Source organism: Gavia stellata, chromosome 6 (genome assembly GCF_030936135.1).
Source record: "Gavia stellata isolate bGavSte3 chromosome 6, bGavSte3.hap2, whole genome shotgun sequence".
Lineage (NCBI taxonomy): Eukaryota > Metazoa > Chordata > Aves > Gaviiformes > Gaviidae > Gavia > Gavia stellata.
In genome coordinates, this window is record NC_082599.1 from 55,353,911 (window position 1) to 55,380,102 (window position 26,192).

Consider the following 26,192-nt stretch of genomic DNA (forward strand, 5'->3'; position numbering starts at 1 on the left):
AGTGAACACATGACGGAGGCAGGAATACCAGGGGAGCGATAAGCGTTCAATAGAATTCTACTACAAAAGCAAAGAGCCGTGCCAGTACTGCACGGTGTAGGGGACCAAGGTTAGCTAGCGAGCTCCCTCAGCTCCACGTAGACTTCATCAGAGCATGTCTTCATGCAAAGAAAACAGATGCTCATTTATAGTGCATTAGCATAAGAAAACAGAAACTGGCCAGTAATTATTATTTTACTACACTAGTAAGGGTGCAACCACGTAAGTCGAACTTCTCCAGCTGGGAAAGGCTACAGGGGAATTCATCCATTTTATTGAGTGGAAGACTCTGGGCCTACGGCTCATGACTAGTGCATTGCCACTTGTCAAGCCACCCGAGGCCAAATGCAATCATTTCTCCCCTATTTCAGCTGTATCCTGCTTTCAGTAAGTGTTAAAAACTGGGCTGGAGAACCAAGCTAAAAAGGAGAGAGGACACTCAAATATAAAAGGACCAGGAATTCCCAAATGAAATCATCTGTTTAGAAAAGATCAGGCATGAAACCTGTTAGCTACCAAAGGCAAGCATAAATTAATAAACATATGTATTAGTTATTCCTCACAGCAGTGAGTGAATTTAACAACGCAATCTTTTGTCCTCATATTCTCCTGGGGTGAAGAATTACAACTGGTGGCAATAGAAATACCCCCCCAGCCTTTCAGAGCTTTATTAGATTTCTGGTCTGACTCACTCATTTTTCAGGCTGAGGCAATTTTTTCTTTTTTAAATCATTAACAGTTCAAATCATCCGAACAGTGTTCTCATTTTACAAGACTTCAGCATTATAAATTCATACAACAATAGATGGGAAAGACCTATCGGGTTAATTGTCCCATCTCCCCATACCATTATAGGATGGATTTCTGCAGCACATTTCTCAATATATTTTCCTGTCTTGTCTTAAATGGTCTTCCATTTATTTTGGATGACTACAGAATAATTCAATTATATCATCTCAGGAGGGTTCTTTAATAATATTTGAGAACACTTTCTACTCTAAACCTCCTTATTTCTACTACTAGAAGTGGAACCATATAAGAGCTTTTTCTCTCAGGATGCTTTCATACTTAAACATTTTAACACAAGAGTCAAAACCTTTGTTACTCATCACACAATTGTATAATTAAAAATATAAAAGCGTTAATAACAACAACAAACGAAAAACAGATGTGGCAGCTGTTTTGTCAGCTGGAAACACAACAAAAAAAAGATCTTCAAATCATCAGATATGCAATTTATGTCTACCTTTAGCTCACTTAGGCCCCCAAGGAGATGTGAAAGTCCTCTCCTATAATCCACCTGCACTTCAGTGGTTTTGTATTTATGAATGCTGCTCTGAACTGACAAGGATTTTGTGGCACTGAGGTACTCTGAACTGAATGAACTAATACTATTATATTATCTCCTCTCAAGATTATTCCAATTAAGCTCTACTGATCCTTCATATAACTACTGAAAAGATATGAACAGAGGTAATGAAGCCTGGCTTCCCGAAGGCTGTCACCTGTCTCTGTGGTTTTTTAAGACTATTAAAATTTTCTTTTATAGCTCCATGTGTAAGCAAAAACTCCCCCTTTCTTACAATTACAATTCTCCATCCACAGAGGACTTTGGAAATTAAATATATGCTGTTATGCTGAACTGCAGAAATTACCCAGTAGGATTTTAAGTTAGAGTTCAACTTCCAAATGCTTATGTGATCATCTCTCCTTTCTCTACCTATTTATCTGAAGAACCTGTAAACTGAATCAGATAACTCATATCCTACCACCTACGACAGGATCACCCTGTAGCCTGACTCTCCCCAGCACACATGACAAGACATGAAGGTCTACATACCTCTGTGTGTGTTTATGTGTATATTAGCATATGATATTGGCTATTGTTCTTTAGGAAGCCCATGAGATCTAAATCTGGGGATTAAACCATGTCTTACATATTCTGTTATGTTGTTTTTCCTCTACTGTTAATCAGGAATATGAACAAGTGGGACAATTACTGGCCAAGCCTGTTACTGCTTAAGAATGAGCATATAGAAACATGCATACCATCAGAGGCACTGATTTCCACTCATTCTTACTTCAGCGAGTTTGCTAATTATAAACATTTCAGAGGTACAATACATCTGGACACCTGCTGTTCTTGTTCAATTCTGAATCTCTTCCAGACTTGTAAATCTTTCCTCTTCATTGCCATTCAACAACAACAAAAAAAAAAAGCAGGCAAATGTAATACTGAGCCTAATCCAGTACACGCTCAGGGTGGGTCCTTTCCAGATTTCCTGGCACGAACAGCACCCAGTCCCTGCCAATTCAGCACCGACTCTGACCAAACTTGTCTAGAGCTAAAGACAGAAACCACTGAGGGATGGCAGAGGGAGGAGTGGAAATCATCACTTTCGGCAATCCCGCTCCGACCAAAGCAAAACCAATGACAATTAAGCAGGAAGAGTGGCACACGGTGGATCTATGCAAGAGTAAATGCAGAAGATAATTTGGGAGCTTGCCCTGCCCAAGGAGGAAAGAGTTTAGTGGCAAGACGTTTCATCTGGAACGTGGCAGTTAGGCTGACTCCTGCGGTCTCCCAAAGACTTCCTATGTGCCTGGGTATAAGTCAATTAATCTTCAAACTTTCCACCTATCCAGCTATTGACAGGTATACTAAAGTACTGAGGCTTCAGCTGTACCAGTGAATTAAACTGCCCGGACCTCCAATACAGGAGCATCCTAACTCCTGACCCATGCCTGGGAATGGTTTGCAGTAGTTGGCACAGGCTAAAACCATGCCAAGAGCTGTTCCAGCAGCTTACCAGGATGAAGATGTCACTCCAATGCCTAGAAAAGCCCCAGGCACAGCTCAGTTTGCTGGCAGAGACGTGACCTGACTCAAGCAGGCACACAGGGATCTCTGCTCTGGAGAAGGCACCACTGACAAACCTAGACCATGCTGTGTGTATGGACACTACATTTCAGCCTGTGCAGATCTGTCATTGCTTTGTCCTCAGTATGAGACCGGGGTGTGTGTGTGCATGTTTTAAAATAGAGAATGGCATTATTTGTGCAGCAAACCAAAAATCACTAAAGGTGTTCATAATTCAGCTCCATACAAATCCTCCTATACTTTCTCACACCTGCCAACTAAGCTAATTTATGTGCAAATACTTAACCAGCTTTTCAAACACAAGTATGTAAAAAAAAATAGTCCTCTGCCTTAAAAAGGTGAAGTTTATCTCAGAGACATGCAGCCTAAGTCACCCGGCGGTGCAGCACTGTACCCAAACTCTCACTGCAAGTCAGTGGCACAGCTGGGAACAGAACGTCCTGAACATTTTCTGTCTCTTCTTATAACTTACAAGCAGTTTTATGGCAGACCATCCCGAAGTCCTGAAGACACTCACGCAATTAAATCTACTGAGAATATTTTCCTATAACAAAATGGTGTCTCCATCCACATAACAGCAGGTGATTTTATTACAGTATTTAGAACAGGCAGAATTCTATCATACCACATTCTGAACGCTAAGATATTTTACTGGATACTACTAGAAACAAATTCTCACTGTATTTGGCAGGAGACCTTTCTCCTTCTTGGTTGACATATATTTATACAGTGGGTATACAAAAATAAATGTTATAGTACAAACCACTTACAATGAACCAAGCCAAACCAAGTTCTAAATACACATTAATTTCCCTGAAGTTAAGAAGACTTATTAGTTTTTTCCAGTGGATGGAGGTAGCAACTGGATTTGGGAGGTAACAAAGAAGCTAATGGAAATTCATCCTCAGGGTGGGAAGTTTTAAAGTTCATAATACGTACTCAAGAAGTAGAATCTTTTTCCCCCTGCCAATCTTGACCCATCAGAAATTTTCTGTTCGATCAAAACTGAGCTGCCTAGCCACTTACAACTTGGAAAGCTGTAATTTTCTCCACACAACCAGTCTCCACCCAACAATTGTACAAGTTGCCGAGGCATCTATCAATAGACATGTACACATAACCCTTAAGAATATTTGCTTTTGCTACCACAAATAATTACACCAAGCTATAGCAACCGTAGTTTCTGGTAAACATATACAAGAACCAAGAAAGTAATTAAGTCCATGAGAAATCAACTGTCACTGTATCCTGAGCCAAACAGTCACTCAGGCCAGTTTAATTACATTATTACTTCATTTTGAAGTATCAGAGCCTCTTTGCTCACAAAAAATGGCCAATACATGAAGTCCCACAATTGTGTGCTTTTTCCTTAGGAATTTTCAGCTAACATTCTTTTTTTAACTCAGTCAGACATTCAAATTATTTATATTTTGATTGTTTCAAGCACAGTTCATTTAGGAATAGAAGGCGGCTCCTTCATTGAACAGTCAAGGTTTGGTTTTGTTTTGTTTTTAAATACAAGCATTTTGCACTGCTTTACAGTAAAAGTTGCGTTTTTTTAAAATAAAGGTGACCAATAAATAAAAGCATTTCAAATGATAACCCACATCCATACACTCCTTTACTACCATAGCTCTGCTTTGGTCTAAGTGTACCAGACTAGACTGTTCTCTCACATGCGATGTAATACTGATTTAAAGGATGAATAGCCAACAAAATCCTTTTCTGTGATTATGTCATGAGGGAGATGTCACTTCTGGTGGTGGGTGTCCGTGAATACTATTTCCAAGCTGACTCCTTAATGCATTAGAGCAAAGCACCATGAAGAACTTCATATGCTCAATATAATCTTCAATTCTCATGGCAAAAGGCCTCTTGATGGCCTTCTTACTTCCTTGTTTGTGAGCCATAGGGCTGTACACTCTTGCTGGAAAGTCACGCATGCATGCAGGGAACATCTGGTTCACGAAAAACAAACTGGAATCCCAGTGAAAGTAATCACTTCAGCTTTAACATCACTTTAGTTTAAGTAAAATCATATCCAGGTGACTATAAAACCCACGTTTGCAAGATGTGTGGCTTTTCAAGTAGGTCTAGCAGACCTGCAGTAGGATCTTGAAACACAGAAGTCTCCCCCTTTCCTGCCCAGTCACAGCTCCCTCCCATTTCTTCAGCTATTCACTACTTCCAGCTTCTTCTCCTGCATTCATTCACAAAAACCTGCCACCTGGGCTTCTTAGAAAAATGTCAACCTCTTAACAGTATCTTAATGGTGCCTTGAAGCAACAGACGCAACATTTCTGATTTCAAAATGCCACTTCTTACTGGATCAATAGGATCTAGGGCTTCTGAAAACCACACACAACTAGCTATATTTAAGGACTTCAGTACTAGCACTAACACTAAGCTTGTCCACCTGCCCTCACCCGTGCTGTATCTTCTGAAAACAGAGCCCATTACATCTGTCTTGAATTGGACTTCCAAAATGTAAGGTCGCTCCTTAATCATTAGATTCTTTGAAAATGTAAATCCTTTAGTATATAAACTTTGGTTCCTACTATCCCTTTTGGCCTTTTAAAACAATTTCTACTTGTGAGATAACAAGGATCCTGAAAGAGAACGCTACGCCCCCATTTTCCCCATGAAATTGGTCTTTGAGGACCCCGCCATCATGCCTCGAGGCTACTCTGTCAGGGCTTTGTCACCATGACTGCCACCCTAACTCTGAAGCTCTTCCCACTTCGTTTGCTGAAAGCACACTTGCAGGCACACCCCAGGCCAAAATCCTTTTCTTACTAAGCTAAGTGAACATCTGGAAAGCAAATGGAAAGGGATTGTTAAACTGGCTCCCTCTCATCCAAATTACACAAGAAAACAAGTCAGGGAAATTCCCAACATATTTTTGTTTCTGCTTTATAATCTCAGCATTTAGGTATTTTAATATTGATCCGAGACTATGCCTGCAGGGCAAGATGTGACCTTTTGAGTTTAAACCCAGTGGTAAAGCATCCAAGCCGTTTCGTGCATGTAACACTTAGGTTTTCAGCACACTGCTCAAGTTCCAAAGTTCTCCACAAATTCCCATCATATCATAGCAACAATACAACATTCAGGTATGTAACAGCTACACAATCCCTCTTCATAAAAATAAGTAATTCCTAAATGCATCTTTCATTCATACATTTATAAAAATCAAGCATACTTGAATAAATACTCATGTCTCTAAGTGCAAGGATTATAGCCAAATACAGTTCAAAACACTTGAGTATTTGACAAAGCAAATATCTTCAAGCATTTCAGCTTTTTTTTTTTTTTGAGTAGTATTCAGGGACCTGCAATTTCGACACAAAAATATATCTTTATCAGCAGCATCAGAAAGTGATGTTACAGATGATGATGCAAGCATCACTTAAAACACATGAACTTCCCAGGGTTAAAAACCAGATCTAAAAATTCACTGCTAAAAGCCTCAGACTCCAGACAGACTTTACATCTTTAAAAAAAAAAGAAAAAAAAAGAGAGAGAGAGAAAAGTTTCCTATTCACAAGCAATGCCAGCTCATAACTCTGTAAGCATGCTTTGGAAAATAAACTTGACTGGATGCAACCCTGAGCAACTCAATCTAACTTTTAAGTTGGCTCTGCTTTGAGAAAGGAACTGGATCTACAAAGGTCCCTTCCAGCCTAAATTATCCTGCAGTTCTGCCACACAAGAAGTTTTGCAAGCCACAGAAGAAGTCTGATTTCCCTGTGGAGCCTCGAACTTCACGGTTCGACGCTCCGGTGCCGGCATGGTGGGAGGTTGAATTGTCCTGCACCTACAAGTACCGTGCTCAAACTGGAGTCTTTCAAAAGGTCACCAATAGGGTCTCTCTCCTCGACATGACTAAACCCTGAAGGCATTTAATACCTTCATAAGCACTGCCTTGATCACTCCTGTCAAAACCTGCCAAAATTGGCCAGCATTTTCCAAAGACAGTAGTGAGGTCAAGACAGACAGACAAGAGAGGTGGGATAATCACATACACTTCAATTCCTCAGGGAACAATTTGGAAGGGGAAAAAAAGAAAAAAAAAAGGAAGATCTCTACTCTCTAAATGAGAAGTGTTTGCTCTCAGCAAAATTAAAGACAAAAGGGTTTTCTGCACTGCAGTGGAGCAAAATAGGATCCTAATAAGTACATGGCTGCACCTACACTTTACTTTCTCTGAAACAAAACCATCCTATTTTAGCATGGCGTGCCCTGCAGTAACAGCAGGAACGGGTTTCCCTTGCCGCATGACTGGACGTGAGAAGCCCTCAAGAAAAGAGTGCAGTTGAGCCAGGCAAATTCTTCTTTATTCTGTCCACCATTCTCCCCCCCCAGAGATGGGCAAGTTCCCATGTACCCTCCTGGAGCCAGCCCTGTCCCTCCCGCCCTAACGAAGGCTCAACCGGGAAAGGTGGCCAGGGCCAAGCCTTTCACAAGAACCTCCTACAGAAAGGGAAGAACCAGAAGGAGCAGGACCTTTTTGATCCTTACTCAGTCTCTTTCTTCCCAGCACAAACATCCTGAAACAAGCAAGTGACCTCACCTTGTGCTGCCCAACCTTGTCAGCACAAGTCTTTACTACATCATGGATAAGCACTGATGTCAGCAACAGTAGGGATTGTACAAAAAGGCTCCTGTGTGCAAATGACCCAGAGCTTGGCAATCCCCTTTTACGTCCGCTTCTGCTGTTAGTTCAGCCACAGGCCTTCTAGGGAAATAACATAGTCCAACTCTGACCTGATTCCTTTGCGCTATCTTTTGTCCTTTCTTCCAGCGGAGAATGGGCTTGAGAGCAGGTAGTTCCTTGTCCTCTTTTCCTCTTTCTATCACATGTTCCCCAAGGCTGTATGCAGCTTCAAACACAATTGGAGATATGACGTCTTTGACTCTTTTCTGTAAAAGAAAACAAACAGATATTTCACCTATGCATATAGGCAAGCAGATTTTTTATATACCACAACTATACATACAATTAAAGCAGATTTTTATATTCAACACTGCAGACAGGAAGCAGGCTTCTCTACTTCCTTTATTCTTCTCCGAGCCAAACAGGAATATGCACATTATACCAAACCAAGTCAAATTAAAAAAAAAGTCAGCAAAAAAATTAGTTATTCTTTTGGGACCTACTCTTGCTTCCACAGAAGCAGTGGCATATTTGGCACACCTACAAATAAAGTGTTTTTCAATAAAACCAAGACATTTTTTCAAAAAATAATATAAATTAGGAAGTGTTGCCATTAGTCCTGCACAATGTGGAAGCAAAGAGCAAATCGTCTTCCTCTCTGGGGTTTCTAAATCCTAGACTTCGACTGAGGTCACCTCCAGTGTGCACCACTGATTAAAAGAAAAGAAAACTCCATCTTTCCTTGTTTTGCAATATCAGTAAAATGAATGGATGGGTCAAGACACCAATGTGGCTATAAAACAAGATTACAGACATGCAGGGGCAAGAAAAGCCATCTTCCAGCACGGTTCTGAAAGCAAAACTCACAGCTCCCCCCACCCTTAGCACAGTAACACTTTCAGTATGTAAAGAAAGAAAGTTTTTCAGTTTCTTTATTTGCTATATTGTAGGCTTCATACCAGATGTATTAATGGTGCTACATTATTTGTCTGATGGGATGAAAGGATGGCCTTTTCTTGTTGTTGGAGCCCAAGCCACAAAACTCATACCATTTGTCACAACACATGATGCCTAAATCCAGTTTGCTGTGCAAGGACAAAATGCTCGTTGTGCTCTGTTCAGTCCTGACTTCCAAAATCCAATTTACCAGAAAACAGAAGTGGCAAATGCTCTACCTTTTCATAGGCAAACATTCCTCTCAAATTTTAGCTACTTAAAAACTTAGCGTGAATTCAGCACGGACAAAATTGAGGCAATAAATAAATACCATAAGGAAGCACAACAAATCTGCAAATGGGCTAACTCTCAACTTTGCCTTGCATCAGTTAGCGGGCTTCTCTGAACACAGCCTGCCAACCACAACAAGTAATTGAGATGCAATGCGATTTAAATTGCATCTCCCAGATGTGGGAAACTTGGGCACGAGCTGGCTTTCTGACCACCCACCCTGTTTGATCTGTTTCAAGGCAACCATTTGCTCTCTCTAATACATCGACTGGCCACAGATCTCTGAAGCCAGACTAAGATTAGTGGCTAACCAAATTCCCAAATCATCAGTTAGCCTGGTGAATAATAGCAGAGACCAGGTTGGATGACATTTACTCTCCTGCACCTTGAAGCCTCCAGCCAGCCCCTGAACTCCCTCCCCTGTTTCCGACGTCTGCCAGTGCCCCATACCCAGCAGCAGCCCAGAGCACCTGAAGTTTAGACCGCGCATTGCTGGGAGCGGTTTGTGCTTTCTTGGTAATGGACACTGATCAACAGCAGACATAGCAGCAGTGGTGACGGCAGCTCTGTGACCTCTTCCCCTTCCCATAAAAAGGACCATGCACGCTCTGGGGCACTGCTAATCCCCTCAGCAGAAGAGACACAGATGCCTTCAGCCCATTCCACAGTCCCACCCTCAGGGTAGGAGTTGTACCATACTGAGATTAATAAATAACAATACTACAACTCACAGAAGCTACTAGCTTTGCTCTCACAGAAAACCATGTGTATTAACTTAAGTGAGGATTGTATCAGCATATCAGCATACAAGAAGACTGTATACAGAGAAACAAGACTATAAAAGAGCATGCCATGCAGCAACAGTCAAACACAATAAATCATCAGGCACATCGCCACCTAATCCAACTGTATGCAACCGTGTAAACACGGAACTATTAAAAATGTACGGAGTGGGTTAAATTAAAATCCACCTATCGTCTTTCTAGCTCTATTACTGCAGTATGGCAAGAATAAGTGCTTAATAACTTCTAAGTGTTTTAATATGATCTTTCAGGGTTCAGTCCAATGCCTTTGAAGTCAAAAGACAAGTTTCCCATTGACTTCAATGAATGTTGGAGTGTGCCCATATTGTTCGCTGGTGTCTCTTTCTGCTTCATTTTAGTGGTGAAATTGTGACTTCCAGCAGCTAGATTAATTACATGTGTGGATATTCCCTCACCACAGCCCTGGGGAAATATATTTCACATACCCACTTGTCTTTAATTAAGGATGAAAGTATGAATGCTACCCAGTTATTAATTTTGCCACATGTTCAGTCCCTTCTGCTCACAATCCTACAAACACGAAGGCAACAGTCTGTGGGATTTGTCCTCAGTAAGACAAAGACAAGACAGTTCTGCCTCGCAGGTACATCACAGACTGTCTGGGATGTGAGCATGTAAAGAGAATAATGAATATTTGCCCAAATGCAATCTGGAGAAGTACTATTTTAGGTTGGAAATACACCCAGTTTCTTTCTCTTTCAGTCTACCCAAACATACCACTTCCAGTGGTTGAATGATACAGCTCATGGATTGCTTTTAAGTAGTCCTGATTTCTAAAAGGAAGTCAAAATATGCAATGACAATCACATTTGAGATAGACTGAAAAATCCTTCAAGTAAAGGAACAGTATGTGAACGGTATGCATTGCTTTTCGTATCAGTTACATGGCTCTAATGAAGTGCATTTGCCAAGGGAAATAATGTCCAAAAGCAGCTTTCACATGTATTCACTGTTTTTTCACCATGACGCTGCTATGCTGAGGAAGCATCAAAGGTTAAAGACACTTCTGCATCATGAAAAAGCATCCCTGGCATATCATAGAACACGGACAGCACAGCTTCATTAATGGAAAAAATGTCTGGAGGACATTAAAACAAGCGTAATATCCAAGGAGTTCACATTATCAACAGAAAAAAACTGCGTAACAAGGGTTCAGTGAGTAAGAGCAATAAATACCTAGTCTGTACAGACTGGATGTCACTAAACTGCTGCAAGTTTTCACTGTGCCTGAATTAGACTGGGGACCTGAAGCTGGGTTTCCCACAAGCCATCAGCTACCCTGTGTCGTTTTCTGGTTCTTACAAGCAGTTTCTCTAGGGCGGTGGGGTTTTTTCCTTCTCTCTCTTTCGGACCACATTTCATTCTGGACATAAGAAACTTTTGCAATAAGGCTTTTGCAGAAATCAATACACTTCAGTCCCAGTAAATTACCCTTCTGCCAGTATCCCTTCCTGCAATGGAAACAGCCCTAGCCAGCTGTATCCTTTCGTCGGGATCTTTTATCTTTCCCTGTGAGGCACGTTGCATGACATCACTCTGAGTTGAAGAAAAAGGTGTTTTGGTATGAACAAGCTGGGGTTTTGTCAAGGGTATTACAGGATGATCCCTTACTAGTATCTAGCAAAGACAAAGAACTCAAAGTCCAAAATGAGCATGCTTTTAAGAGCATCTAAGAAAGCAATAAGGCACTTAGAGATATTTCAAAAGACACCATGGTCCTGAAAGCTCACCCTAACAAAGAGCAGGCTTGCCATCTCCTCTCCCAGAACAATCACCTCAAAGAAACATGCATTTTTTAAATGCTGTGGTAGAAGCTGGGCTCAGCCACATATTTCTTCCTTTTTGTTTTCTGGCGTAGCAGGGGAAAAGCAAGCAAGCAAGCAAGCAAAGCCTCTGCCAGATTTATGACGGCATTTTTGTTTGGCTTTAGTACCAAAAAGTCCTAAAAATCTGAAAAGTAATCACAGGGCAATCATCAAACATCAGAGCTGTGATTCTGAGCATCATTTCCCATTCCCTTTCGAAGATGGACTGTGATGACTGTAAGAAATTGTTTTCTGCGCTTTTCATAGGCACAGCCTAAGGCACATCATGACAACAAAACACAGGCACAGATTCCAACCTCTTAAAGGCACCCTGCCTTAGCGGGCAGCCACTGCCTTCTCCAACCTTAATTTTGTGCTACCAAGAGCTCCTACACATCAGGAACTTGGGCAAATTTGGATGGAACAAGACAGGGTTTTAGTCAAGGGATAGGATTTACTCTGCTCATGGTGCGAGTGGTTGCCAGAGAGGACTGGATATGATTTCAGCTTTCTTTCGGCTCAGTGCCACAGTACAGTCAGGGGACTGTACATGAGCCCAATAAATCAGCACATCTAATCCCCTTTCTTCTGCAAGGTGAAAGTCTGCAGCAGGGGCTCTGGAGAGTGCCAAATTCCATTTTTAATTACGGCCAATGGGCTGAGAAATAAATTGAGATGTAAATAATCCCCACAATCTATAGCAAGAGTCCTGCAGGAATAAAGGATGAAACATGGTCCTTTAAAGCAATGAATATGAAGTCATTTTCAACAGCACCAAGTAGGAAATACACATAACTGTCAGGGTGACTTCTATGGTTGCCCGTTGCTTTCGTTCTTGTTCATGTCTTTCTGGAGTTTCACTCCTCTTTCTCTGTGGGAAAGTTCTCTGATCTGTCAGGCCTATTTTCTACTCCCTCTGACTTGATCCTGAGGACATCAACCCAGGCATAGATTCCAGAGCTTTTACTGAATTCAGCACAGCTTTTCAGTATTTCTGAGAATCAAGCTCTGTTTAGTTTGATGACTAAGAACGAATTCAAGAACCTGGCTTTTAAAACGCTCAACTTGAAACTTTTAGTCTAAACATATTTATTTCAAGTTTTAAACAAGCGCTAATAATAGACTATAGGAATTTTTACAGCCTTGAAACACACAAAATGAATTTGACAATCCCAATTTAATAGATAACATATTAATGTTGTAAAATGTATAAAAGCCATCGTGCTAACGCTAATCCGGCATAATACTTTAATCAGCTCACAGGTCACTGCCACACAAGTCCTCAACTCAGTGCCAAGAGATAAATAGTTCCCTGTTCAGTGATATTAAAAATGACTCAAATGTCCACCAGCCTTCAGAGCCAAAGGCGGCTACTTCCATAATTTATCAAATGAAATATCAGCTGTAGGCCTTAATAAATATGCATTATGGCTTATGAATCAATAAGATGACAGTGCTTAACTTTAATATTAATTACCTTTTCCTATTATCTCAGCCTCCCTCTCTAAACTGTGAGTCATTCAGGACGCAAGGCTTAAGTGCCATGCAATTCAATGAGAATACCAATTAGACAAATTGGTTTTAAACTGGAAGACGGATTTCCATTCATTTCAGACTAATGAATGTGTACATGTCATTGTTGTACCTGAAAATGAGTAAGGAGCAACTTAACTTCCTTATCCTGTTTCTTGCAACACTTACTGAGTCCAAGTTTAAATCCCTTGGCATCAATTCCCAGTGCAAGTTAATACTTTCAACCTTCTACTAATCCTGTGCAAAAGAATAACCACCTCTGTCCTCATGAGAGCCTTCCTCTGTCCTGCATTTACTTTGATCAAGATACTCTAGGACTTGTAATAATTTATTTCAGATCGGCGTAATTTTACCATTGGTATCTCCCTACTGCAAAGGCAGACAAAACATGGTCATGTCAAAATCGTCTAGAAAAGATCTAGTTTCCATTTCGCACACAAGTTGTTTCTTTAATTATTTTTTTTTTTTTTAAAGATATTACTGTAGTTAAAGGGGGAAAAAAACCCAACGGCAAACTCTTTTCCAGAGAATAGGCAGAGGTAGAAGTTTACTTGGTTGGTAAAAGCTCATTTACAACACTATTGGTGAATTTTTTGTCAAATTAATAACGTATGAAAGCAATCAGAGGCCTGATGTTTCAATAATACATGCTTCTGTTTTCTTTTAAGATCTTGTGACAGCCACAATTCAACAAGTAGGCAAATAGTCTTTGTTGTTAAACTTCAAACATTACAAGGCTTCTGAAGAATCCTAAAGTTTAGAATGGGGAAAGAAAAAGAGCAATGGATTTGTAGGGTGTCACACCCTCAAGTGTTATTTAGGGTTAGCGTTTGAAAGAATAGGAGTGCCGCCTTTGTCCTCTTCCTAAATGCGTTACTCCAGCACACAGCTGTTTCCATCAGGTCAGCAACCCCTCTTCGCAAACACTGATAACTAGGAAGACGTTGTGGGAATGAAAAAAGCAAATCCTGAGGGAATCTGGTGTAAAATAAACACCAGGCGCCCAGAAGCCTGTGTGCATTGAGGGGACGCCCTGAGACAGCAAGGGAAGAGCTGTCAGTCCAAACCCCAGCTGGATACAGTCGCACTGTGAGTTTAAATAAGTGCTCACCATCCCTGCACATCTGGCTTCCCGCTATCAGCTGGGGAGTGATAAAGGTATTACTGATGTCGGCATGGGAGAGATTGCAATCAATAGCGCAAATATTCCATGTCAAAGGTTAGAAAGGCTTAGCAATAATATATTACTGATTATCCTTTCACAGTAATCAGTAAGAAAAGTCACTACGTGCCACCCAAATATGATATTATGTATTAGTGAGTTCAGACCTTGATTTTCGGTACTAAAATGCATTATGACAACATAGTTTCACATTCTATCTATACATTTGAATGGTGGGTCTTTTATTGGACCTAATGTTTTCAGTTATGTTTTTATCACCCATTCCCTTTCTCTCTTTTATAGTTCACTTTCAGTCTTTCACTGAGGTTTTTTTAGATGAAAAATAAGGAAAATCCCTCAACTATCTAAAATCGTGTTACTCCTGTCTGAAGAAAACAGCCCTGCTGGGCTCAGATGCCCAGCTCTTTCCTGGTACCAGGCCAGACACAACCAACCTCCATAACATATGGCTGGATACCTGCAATATCGACAGTACAGAAATACAAACAATTAGAAAGTCCGGGAGCTGATGGGTTTTTGTGAAACGAAAACCTGAACTTAGGTGAGCAAAGAGAAGCCAAGAAGGAAGAACAGGGGTAACAATTCAAACATTTATTTACTTTACTCTTTTTCTGAAAATATGATCTCTTTCAGCAGGGAATTATATGCAGAATAGAGACAATAATTAAATCCAGACTCTTCTTGCGCATATGTAACCCTATCATGTACTTGTCTTTTCCGCTGGATTTACCACATTTCATATTCTGCTGATACAAGATTTTATCAAAACCAAGCTTTAAAGAGATTTCCTTTAATAGTGTCTTAAAACACATTGGGTCCAGAATATAAGTTAATTCAACTACCTGTTTCCCTTTATACAGCATTTCCCTCCAACCCTGATGCAGAAGCCGAACACTGGGGTCTCTGTGTATGAAGCTGTTAGAGGAGAAGGAGTTTAAAGACCCTTGGCTCCTGGGTCATCGTATATGACAATAGGTCTGCTAAAAGCTCGACATGTCCATGGACGTAGTGGAGCAGTGTTTGGTCAAAACATGATGGTTAACTTTAGAATTCATATACTGTATTTGCTTGCTCACTCTCTCGCTTTCTTCCTGTATTCATCTAGCTAGGGATAAAAACAGCTGTGCGTATGTGTCATCCAACAAACTTCCAGTGCAAAATCTCACACCCAAGCTGTCCTCAGAGCCAAGGACTGGGGTCGAGGACTGACTCTCCCAGCCCTTCTTGCTGGTCCTGTACCCCTTTTGCTGCGTGTGGCAGCTCAGACTGGAGGCGTGGTGTGGCCCTGCAGCTGACGGCTGCTGGTCAGGGGATGTTCCAGGACACTGTGCCCCTCAGTCTTTGCCCAAGCTCAGCCTGCTTCTGCGCAGCTGTGAGTAAACCCCTGAGCTGCTCTATAAGAGAGAGCAGCCATCCCTCCCTCATTTCCTTGCTCTCCAGATGGATTTTCTTCCTCCTTTTGAAAAAAAATGGCAGAAGCGCCTTTCCAAGCACATCCCAAGAGGCAACGGTGAAGTAATCAAAAGGCTTCTCCCAAAACCTCTGTAGAGGACATGGGAGCCCCAGGGAATGCTAAGGTATAGGACACAATCCTCAGCATTTCCCAGTGACCATCCCACAAAGTGGCTGACTAAATGCCTGCTGCCATTTGGAGGTGCCTGTCACTTCTCAAGGGGAGTAAGCATCTAACACAGGTTTATGTGACTTGAGACAGGATCCACACCCCTTCTTGGATCTGGGTCCTAGGGCACATTTTATCTCACACTGTCATAAAGTATGTCTATCACATATCTAGCAGGTCACCTTATTATCAGTAGGTCAAACATCTATGGGTTGAATGAGATTATCCTACTGCATTCCCTAGATTTGAAGTGGATTTGTCTGAGAAATTGGTCTGCACCAGCTGGCAGATGTCCAGATGTCCCCTCAGTTCTAACCCTGGTATGGGTCTCAAATGGTCAAGGTGGCTGAATACCTGCTCTAAGAGCCAGGGCGGAAGACAGAAAGCCTGGATGGCTATGAAACTTCACAATAGCAGTGGAAAAAATATTTTGATGGACACTTCATTTTAAGGTGACTAGAATTGAAGGCCTGACAATACGCTGTTATGATCCTTTCAACGCCACTGTAACAAAAAACATGTCATCAATACAGCTTTATAAGAAACACATGTATGGAACAAAGAAATGTTCTACTTACGCCCAGTATCCTACAAAAACCAGCTAAAGGAAAAAAAACATAGTAGCATTGTGTCAGGATTGAAAGTAAGCAGAATCACCCTCAGTAGAAGAGGATAGCCAGAGATGAAAGAAGGTTATCATCGACATTTTTACTGACAGCATTTTAATTCAGTTGAGTAGAGCTGATTGCAGGACTTCCAAGGACCATTTCTAAGAGAGCAACACACTACTCAGCCTGCCTTCCTGCATGCAGAGAGAAAGGCTGAATGCATGAGAAGAATAGTGTTCATGTACTTGCATTGACATACTATTGAAATGAGAACAGTTTACTTAAGAAATCTGGAGGCATTTGCACACAAAAATATAAATCCTTTCAGTCACAGGAGAATGGGTAGCTCCACAATGGGGGCCTGGGAGGAGTGTTGCAATAATGTGACCCAAATCTGTTCTTCCACTATTAAATGGAGGAGGTAGTATTTATTAGTCTAATCCTCTTCAGAGCAGGATTTAAAATCAATACAGGCAAAAGGAGAAAGTGTTATGATTGTCTACTTTGCCACATGAATTTAAAAATGTGAACAGAGGTCTTCTGTGACGTCTACTGGTATGTTTAATACCAATTCACTTTTCACACGCTAGGAACCTGCTAGAAACCTTCTGAAACCAGGACCCACAGTTTGAGCTCTTTACTCCCCTGTATGCTTCTGTACGCACATGAGCTGCGATAGCTGAAGAGGGTGAGGCAACCATATTGTTCTGGAAACAATGAAATCTTTAAGGATGACGAATTCCAATTCACTATTCTGTAACAACCTAATTAATAGGAATTAATATTATTAACCAAGTAATGTTGAGGAGAAGAGTTGAAGGAAACTTATCCGTTACATAGCACAAGCATTACGGATGACTCCAAGGACATTTCATTAGCCTCTAGGTCTCCCATCTTGCACCTACCTACATATCAGCATGCTGACGACCACCTCGGTAACACCCTGCCTCAGTGCCATCGCCCTCCCCACCACTTTCCTTCTCGTCTCCCTTTCTCCTCTGATCATCCAGACACCACTTCGCTAACACCCTCCACTCTTCAGGCTCCCAGCCTCTGCTCACGACCAACACAAAACCAAAAGGAAGAAGGAGGAGGAATCAGGACATATTTCAGTAACCTCACAGTCATTTTAGTCCATTTACATCTGAAATCACGATTGCATGGAAAGCTCGCCATTCATTTCAGCAAGGATAAGGCTTTTCCCCTTGTTTCACTGATCATTTACGAAGAGGCAGAGCCTTCCACTCAGCAACCACGTCAGCGGATACGGCTGCCCAGCTCTCAGGGATGGCTGGGCCGGAGGATATTGTACGACGACAAAGGGCAATTGTTTAAACCGCGGACGGGAGCGGGATGAACGAGTGTTTCTCAGGGGAACCAAGGAAAAACAAAACTTTCCCTTCGAGTTCCGCTGGCTTTAAAAACAAACACAGCAAATGTTTCCGCAAATAAGTGCAAACCATACAGTTCCCCAGATCAAAGCCTCTGAAGCTGGAGGTGCATTCATGGGGAATGGAAAAAATTGCCCTTTACAACAGCAATACTGCATTTACCGTAATAAGGTTTTAACCAAATATGATTAAGTGCAGGTATTGTCACTTTGCACATCTGCAGCCTGCATTTGATTACTTTTGATTATTTTATACATTATCTACCGGGACAAGAGTGCTCATCCTAATAGCAGCACTTCCTCAAAGCCCTGGCTCACTTCCACAAGTAACACTTCGGTGGCAACAGAAATTTATGGCCTACGCAGAAGACTATTCTAGATGCAGTGACTCTAAATGGGTAACTAGAATATGCTGTGGTTTGGGGCAAGGGAAGAGATGCCAGCAAAGCTGGGAAAGGGCAGAGTTAACCTCTGCCCAACTGCAGGCCCTGCCAACTAAATACACACAAATCCTTGGGGAGAGGTCTGAAAGAGATTATAATCAGTGGGAATAATAAGGGAGAAAGTATCAGAAGACGGCAAGGTTGGGGGTTGGCTTTTTTTTTTTAATTCTGTTTTTAGGAAGACATAATATAAAAAAAAAATCATAAAAAGGCAAGTTTATCTGCACTTGGTATTATCTTATATTGTAGAGCTGTAAAATAGTCTTGATCTGTCCAGGTTATTGTTTTGACCAGAAGCATCTTCCTCTTACCTAAGGGAGGCAAAGCCAACCAGACTCACCTCAAGAGCTGATTTTTTTTTCTGTGTGTGTGTTCAGCACATCAGGCTGAGATACAAGACTACACAAATGTCAGAATGGAGAGAGGCTGAAACATTGTTTTTATCAGGCAACGAAAACCACTTTTGATTCTAAAGACAGCAACTTTGTCTGACTTCCCAACCACTTCATTTGTGAACAGCTCACAGTATAGCTGAAAGCATGTGCAGGTAATAGCCGCCAGCACCCGAGGAGCAGAAATAGCTTGTGCTGTATTTCGGCAACTTTCAAAGTGGTGGAGGCTTGGTGGTTTCATCTGCTAATTCTACTTTTTCACTGTAGAAAGTAACTTCATATTAATGTCAACAAGACATGACAGCACACTGAGCACTATGTAACATTATCAGGAAACTCATCTCCTCTGTAATTCCTCTTTTTGCCCAGCTGCTCTCCTTGGGTGTCCCAGAAATAACCACTATTGTCGTCCCTATCATCATCATTTGCGTGGTACCCTGAGCACACTGCGTGCTTTTTATAAAGGGTTGTGATACAAAATGACTTCCTCTGCAAATGGCAACCCATTAAAAACCAAGAGCCAATACCATGGAGAAAGGTGTCTTTCCAGGTCTCAGGCATAACCCAACTGGAACCGGTTGCATGGTGGGGGCCAATAACACCTCTGACACTGACCATGGCAGACCCCTGCCAGGAGGCAGCTTTCAACATCACCAGCCAAAGAGGTACTTCAACCCTAGTTTCCAGCTCCAAAGGGAACGAGAGCTCTTCACTGCCCTCCAGTTTGGAAGTAGGTAGCACGGCATCACTGCCCTTGGGTAACTCAGCTTTCAAAGGCTGCGTGGTCAGCGGCACCAGGCTTGGAAGCAGCTTTGTTACAGCCCTCAGCACCAGCAGCAATAAATATGCTCAGCCTAGCTATGAAACTAGGTCAAAACTGAGGTTTATTCATTTTAAGGGGTGAAGCCTTTCTTTAATTTTCTTACTGCATGAACTTTTGGAACGTATTTTTCCAGGGTCTGTTCATTTCCAATTTGGCTGGGATGCAGAGCTGAAGTAAGAGAGAATCAGAGAACAGTAAGCACGTCAGAGGAAAAACATCAGACAGTGCAAGGAGCAACTGCGGAGGCCAGGAAGTACTTGGCGAGAGCTGCAAGTGCATCAGAAGCATGGCACTCGGAGCTTGAGAAAGACAAAGTGAAGGGGGGATGGAGAAGAAAAGGAAACCAAAGTTACAGGCCAGGATGGCAAAGCTCTGACCCTACAAGCAGCACATATCAAAACCTGAAAATCACAACCAGCCACCTCTAAATGCTTAGTGATAGCTAAAGAAAACAGAAGAAAAATAGCTGGGTAGGAAGCTTCAGTGATCAGATTCAAGACACAAAGAGAGTCTTTCACAAAACAGTCACAGGTCAGAAGCGTGCATCAGACTCCCAGCACAGCCTGCTCAAGCACCAACTCATGCTGCATGGCTTTGCCCGGACCTGGACATTTACCAGCAGCACGTATATTCACAGAACTATGCTGTGAACATATTAAATACACACCCACTGGCACGTTGCAATATTTTTACCTTTATCTTATTTTCTGTATTACTTGTTCAAAAATTGTATCTTCAATCCCAGACACAAACCATATCCTGCTCTTTCTTATCCCACTGGCTCTGGGATTTTCTCCTATCTCTCTGCTTCGGTACTGCTTCAAAAATGCAGTCCAGAGAAACTGATACTGGTTTGTTATAATTTGTCCCTGTTTTATCAACAGGAAACTCTTAGAAACAAACACTGGGATACTAATGATGCTCCTTGAAATTCTCCTTTTTATAAAAATAAATGATCCTAAGAGGCAGTAATAGACTGTATCATTTAGTTTGCCTACTTGTATATCCCAGACATTACATTTCATTTGTTAACCTTCCACTATATGAAATCATTTGTTTAGTTACAGCATATTTTCCAGAAATGCATATAGTTAGGTCCTATAATAATCCCTCCTGAACTTAAAAAGTCCTGGGTCTGGCTTCTTTAAATGTATGTGGCATCAACTTTCAGCCACCGGTTTTTGTCACGCCTTTCTCTGCTAGATTACAAATACCTTCTGAGGTGCCTCTTGGCCTTCAGGAAAATAAACGCTGTGACTAGTGCAGATTTCTAAGTGAGGCATTCCCTTGGACACCTGGACAGGTTATACAGTTGTTTACAACATCGTCTAAACAGAAAGCAACTTGTGAGTGAACACACAACTCTAGCCCTGGCCAAAGCAGCGATCTATACAGAACAATCATGCCAAGGTACCATTCTCTCTGTTTGTATACCCGAAGAACTCATTACTCCTTTTTGCCAACCATCATGCTGGGAAGTCATGTTAAATTGTTGGTCTGCTATGACCCTGAAATCCTTCTCAAGGCCTTCGCTTTCCAGGAGACAAGCCCCTTCCCCCTTTGTAGGTGGGACCCGCATTCCTCGTTCCTGGATGTATGACCTCACGCTTAGCTGGATTAAAATAAACTTTGCTTGAGTGGCTCAGCTTAGTAGCTGATCCAAAGCACTTTATAAAAATTGCCCTATCCTTCCCTTTTAACCAAGTATTTTTGTGTTATCTGAAAATAAATACAAAATTAATTCTACATTTTGCAGACCTTTAATGACTATATTAATTTTAAGCTTTCTCTTGATCCCTGAAGACTATCACTAGAAGTAACCCCACTTAATAACCCTGCGTTGACATCTTTTCAGATCAGTCTGCTGTCCAAGTATTAACTTTTATATATACACATTTTGTGCAATCCTTTCTTTTTCTTTTTTTTTTAAATCATAGTGCCTAAAACACTAAGTAAAATTGCAAGTCCCTGAGCCTCTATTATATCTTCACAGCTACCTTCACAGAGCAATCTCATTATTTCATTACTCGGGTTTTTTTTCCTTTTTTTAAAATGAAACTGTATTTGTTCCTTTAATTTCTTGAGCAATCTCATGACATATTGGCATTTCCATTATATTGCTTGTACGATGATGTCAATCTACAGCCCTTCAGATCAGCTTTCCTACCCTTTTTTGGTATATTGACAGTTTAAAACCCTTAATGCTTGCTGGAATTTCCCTTGCATTGCAAGAATTAAGAAAAATTAACAATATGGAGCCAGAGAGCTCTTCAGCTGGTCTTTGGGACTCTTAAGTCTCCAGACCATTTAATGTGTTTATTTCTGGTAAACATTATTTGACATCGTCCATATTTACAAATGCATTAAAAGCACAGCATAAACTTAATGAAATATGAGTGCATTCTCCTCCTCCTTTACCAAATGCTTAAGTATTTAATGAAGTACTTCTGCCTTTGTGCAGGAACAGTTTTATTACCGTCATCAAATGATGGGCCAATATTATTGCTAGAATTTATTTCATTAATGCATCATAACTTTATTCTGAAGAGGCTATAAGCACAGAGGCAAAGACTCCCACATAAATTCTGAGGCAACAAAGTACAGCTGCTGTACCACAAGTACTGATGGCTCCGTTACAGATGCCATGGAGTAGCCAGGCAATAGGTCAGAAATGTTTTATCATCTTAGAGAACAGCACAGAAAAGGAGGTGAGTTGAGAAGCCTCTCTAAAAACGCACTGCACCTCTTCCTTTTCTCTGTAAAGATAAATGCATGTGTCCAAACAACTACTCTCAGCTTCCTCACCATCCAGACTGATTGCAAGTGTGACAGCTTGAAATCTCCGTAAGCTGAAATCATGAAAACACCCACAAATAACAGCATGAAGGCAAATTTATACCCTAGACTTACTGGTTTAGTGCAGCTCAGCAGACACAAAGCTTTTTACTAAGAATGGAAAAGTGTCCTGTGAAAAGCTCCATGCAACACAGTAGGTGTTTAAACCTAGGTGGCAGAAATGATTTACGTCCGCCCACAGGTGATCTGATTCCTTTTAAAAAGACCTCAGTCAGGCAAGGAAGAATAAAATGAGACATCACAAGTGACAGGATGAAAAGGCTTACTTAGCTCTGTTTTGTTAAAAATATGGAACGATTTTTAGGTTTTCTTTTTATTTAAAGCGGGTGGAATTCTCTTTCCACAGAAACCTGTTTTTACCACTACTCATCAGTAAAGAAGAGGCTTCTCTCAGCATATGACATTTAAAAAGGAAACAAAAAGGGAAAAATAAAGATCATGTTACGGTAGTAGGTATCCACCTCCAGCAAGTTTTTCCAAGGCCTCTGAGAGGAAAACCCTTTCCGTTATGTAGAAATAGCCTCAATTGACTTTTCCACTCCTTTAACTGCCAGTCTGCAGCACATATAATCTCAAAGGTCTACCTTTAGAGCTGACCAAATTAACAGCCACATCTTTTCCTTGGAAAGAGCTTTTAAAAAAATAAACAAAAAACCCCAAACAACATAAAAATATATTACAAATCCTCCTGAGGATCCTAAAGTAACAAATGTTCACTGCCAGCAATTCCCAGCTTGCTGTAGATGGATGAAACATTTTACTAAAACTTCAAATCCTTGGGCAAGACAGATATACATAGTGCTGTTAAATCTTCATGCTTTAGGAAATATTAATTGAGATATTTGTGGTATTCTCTGTATACTACCTAAACCACAATAATGTTATCTGCTTTGCAAAGATGAAATTATATGAAGACTGAGGTTTGCCAGTTTACTTTCTTGGCTAATGTAAATGGAATTTAAAATGAAAATTGGCTACCCAGGAGAGGCCATGACTATCCTAGGATTCAGAATAACAGTTACGAAGGTTTGTTAATCTCCTTCCCTGGAAACCCAAAGAGGGGAAAATTGTCCTTTCCAAAACAAAATCTGGGTTACTCGATGCAAAATGTCCAGAAATCATTTCTTCTGGAAAAAAAGGCAAAGAAAGAAGTGAAAACTATTGATGAAACCATTGCCTGAGAAGCGAAGTGCAGGTGACCACCACTGTCCCACTGCAGGTATGCAGTCCTGAAACACACTCGTGACATGCCACAACCAAAAACTTACACACTTTGAAAGTGGTGTTTTACACATCCTTCACTCCCTTTCACCTTTAATGCTTATTTTTAAAGCACTTGGTCAAAGAAAACATTTTTATACTTTCCAACTTGATGGGTAGAAATTTACTAAACTCCTCAAATAATGACTCCTGCAACCGAGAGTTCTCATACTGATGTCTTGGGTGACAACCTTCAAAGCAGTATTGTCACACCCAAACACTGAGCTGAAACACTAGTCAAAATCAGTTTTCTCTGAAAATCCCTGCCTAACTGGCACCTGCCTATTACCATTCTCTTTAGACCTCTGGGTATACGAGTGTGCAGCTTGACAAGTAAATCAAATGATTACCCTTGCAACTGACCATGCATATAGCTATTATTTTGTTCTTATGTGAACGCAGATGCAGTTCACATCCATAGTCTTCAAAATCTGCCCTTGGTCTGATCAGTTCTCCACACTGTAAAATCCTGGGTAGTATGCTGAGCTCCCACTCAGACTTGAGCCAACAGAACAAGCTATAAGAAGTGTAACGGTTCAGAACAGGCCCCTGTTTTTCTTTCCGTTTAGTAGAATTGTCACATTCTGCTTCTCTTCACTGTGTTTTACACCGTACTGTAAGGTACTAACCATTTATTACAAAAACATGACACCTGAAAGTTTCTGGAAGACCTCTACTCAGTTATCAATCATGTTCAAACTTCAAGCTTAGCCCTATCAAGCTTGCTTTAAAACTGCTTCTTACACACACAAATCCCACATACAATTAAAATTGGCTTTCTATCAAGACAGACATAACATATGGTTTGAATGTAAGGTATTAGTTAGGAATTGATTTGGGCAATCCCCACAGAGAGTAAATGGTACATCAACAAACAGACCCCAAACGCATGACAACCTAAAAATACAGACCATTTGAAAAGGATGGGATAAGAAGGGAGAATACCTTAGTCGGCAACAGTGAAGACTGGACATATTTCTAACTAATACTCCTAAAAACAAACTACCCGTTCCATGTCTGCTAGGAGCTGAGACTGAAGATGCAGTTGGGAACTCCTTCATGTTTTCACATCAAGAGTATATGCAAAGTCCCACTTCTCTGAATACGGCAGTAACATACAGGAAGAAACCATTTTCAAGCTTCTCCCCACAGCACTGCTTGCTCCCAAGCTCTTTCAGCCTGTTCTTAAAGTCAACTTCTGTCCTTCCAGTGGTCTGTGGTGCTTCCCTGCCACCGCTGCTGCTGCCTGCTGTGAGCCCACTACCAGACCCTTCAACTACACTGCTCAGGGTCGTGTATAACCTAGACCTGTAATGGACACTCATCTTTATGTCCATCACTGCCACTTGAATAAAATGCAGTCACAATATCCAGTGATTTTAAGAAGGCAAAATGATATCCCTACCCTCGTATACTTTTGGGGGGTAGGAATACACGTATACATTTAAGAGCAGAGCAAGGGCTAGACTGGTCCATCCCGTAGCTCCTCAAAACACTCTTTGTTCATCAGCTCGGATCTTGCAAACCTCACCGGAGGGAAGCGAGTGTCAGGAGGCCTTGACGAGGTGTGCCATGGAAGGGAAAGAGGCATGGAGACAGCTGTGGGAAAGGCAGACAAACGCCGTTTTTGCTTTATAAAATTTCTGTGGCACTTCTTGCTTAATGAAAGCACTTGGCCTTTGGTCCACGTAAGGAACGCCTCCGCAGCCATTTACAACAATGCTGTCAGGAGTCGTTTATATACGAAGCACTCAGACATACACTGCATATCTTTTAAACCAAAAAAGGGAGACGCTATGCATTCTCGCTTTGGAAGTTACTCTTAAAAACTCCTGGTGCTGTTTTTAACTCTCCTTACTTTCTACTCATCTGTTTGCTGGAACATTCATATATTCAGCCTTTCCCCCCCCAGGAGGACATAAAGCAATCTAAAACTAGATCACAGGTCTCTGAACTGAAGTAATCTAAAGTATAGCCTTGCTTTCCTAAAACCACCTCTTTCTATTAATACAATACAGATATCTGGCTAGCCGGATAGCAGACAAGTACAAAGTGCAACGGAGGAAGGAAAAGTTTTTGGAGAGAGGACGAGCGGAGGCAGCGCATGTGAAAAACTCATCATGAAAAGCAAAACCAGTTTTCACAACAAACATGAAGAGCAGCCCCAGAGCCCCCAAGTGGAACCCCACTGCAGACCATCCGGGCACCATACAGACCAGTTGCACCCCTGCAATCATGACAGCTGTATTTCCACGCTATACAACATCTGGCTGTAACATCAGGCTACCTCTTACATCCATAGGGCCACTCTCCTGGCTGCACTGGCAGCGGTCTTAGCACAGCCAGGCTTTAGAGCAGGCTCAGCTGCCTTCTCATTAAAAAGTCTCTTCAGAGCCAGTTCATTTTGAGGATTTAGTTCACAGTCCCGCATAACAGAGGGCACGGCGTGCGATGGTGCAGGGGCAGAAACAGGGCTATGGCCCAGATACCTGGTCTGTGAATCAAACACAGATTATGCCAACTAATTCCAGCTGCATGAATAAGCAATCAAATCCTTTCTATCTAGCCATAGGATTTCTGAAGCTTTCACCTCACCTCTACCTCATGGGTAAGTGCAGGTGGGGAAAAAGCAAATACATAATGGGATTCT

The 26,192-nt window shown here is 41.4% G+C and overlaps 1 protein-coding gene across 1 annotated transcript in view; it reads right to left on the reverse strand.

The window, feature by feature from the left end:
• Positions 1-26,192, reverse strand: part of ITGA9 (integrin subunit alpha 9) — a 214,485-nt gene that overhangs the window by 98,857 nt on the left and 89,436 nt on the right. Inside the window, exon 15 of the mRNA XM_059818609.1 lies at positions 7,688-7,843. Coding sequence (XP_059674592.1) covers positions 7,688-7,843 — 156 coding nt within the window. The remainder of the gene's footprint in view (positions 1-7,687; positions 7,844-26,192) is intronic.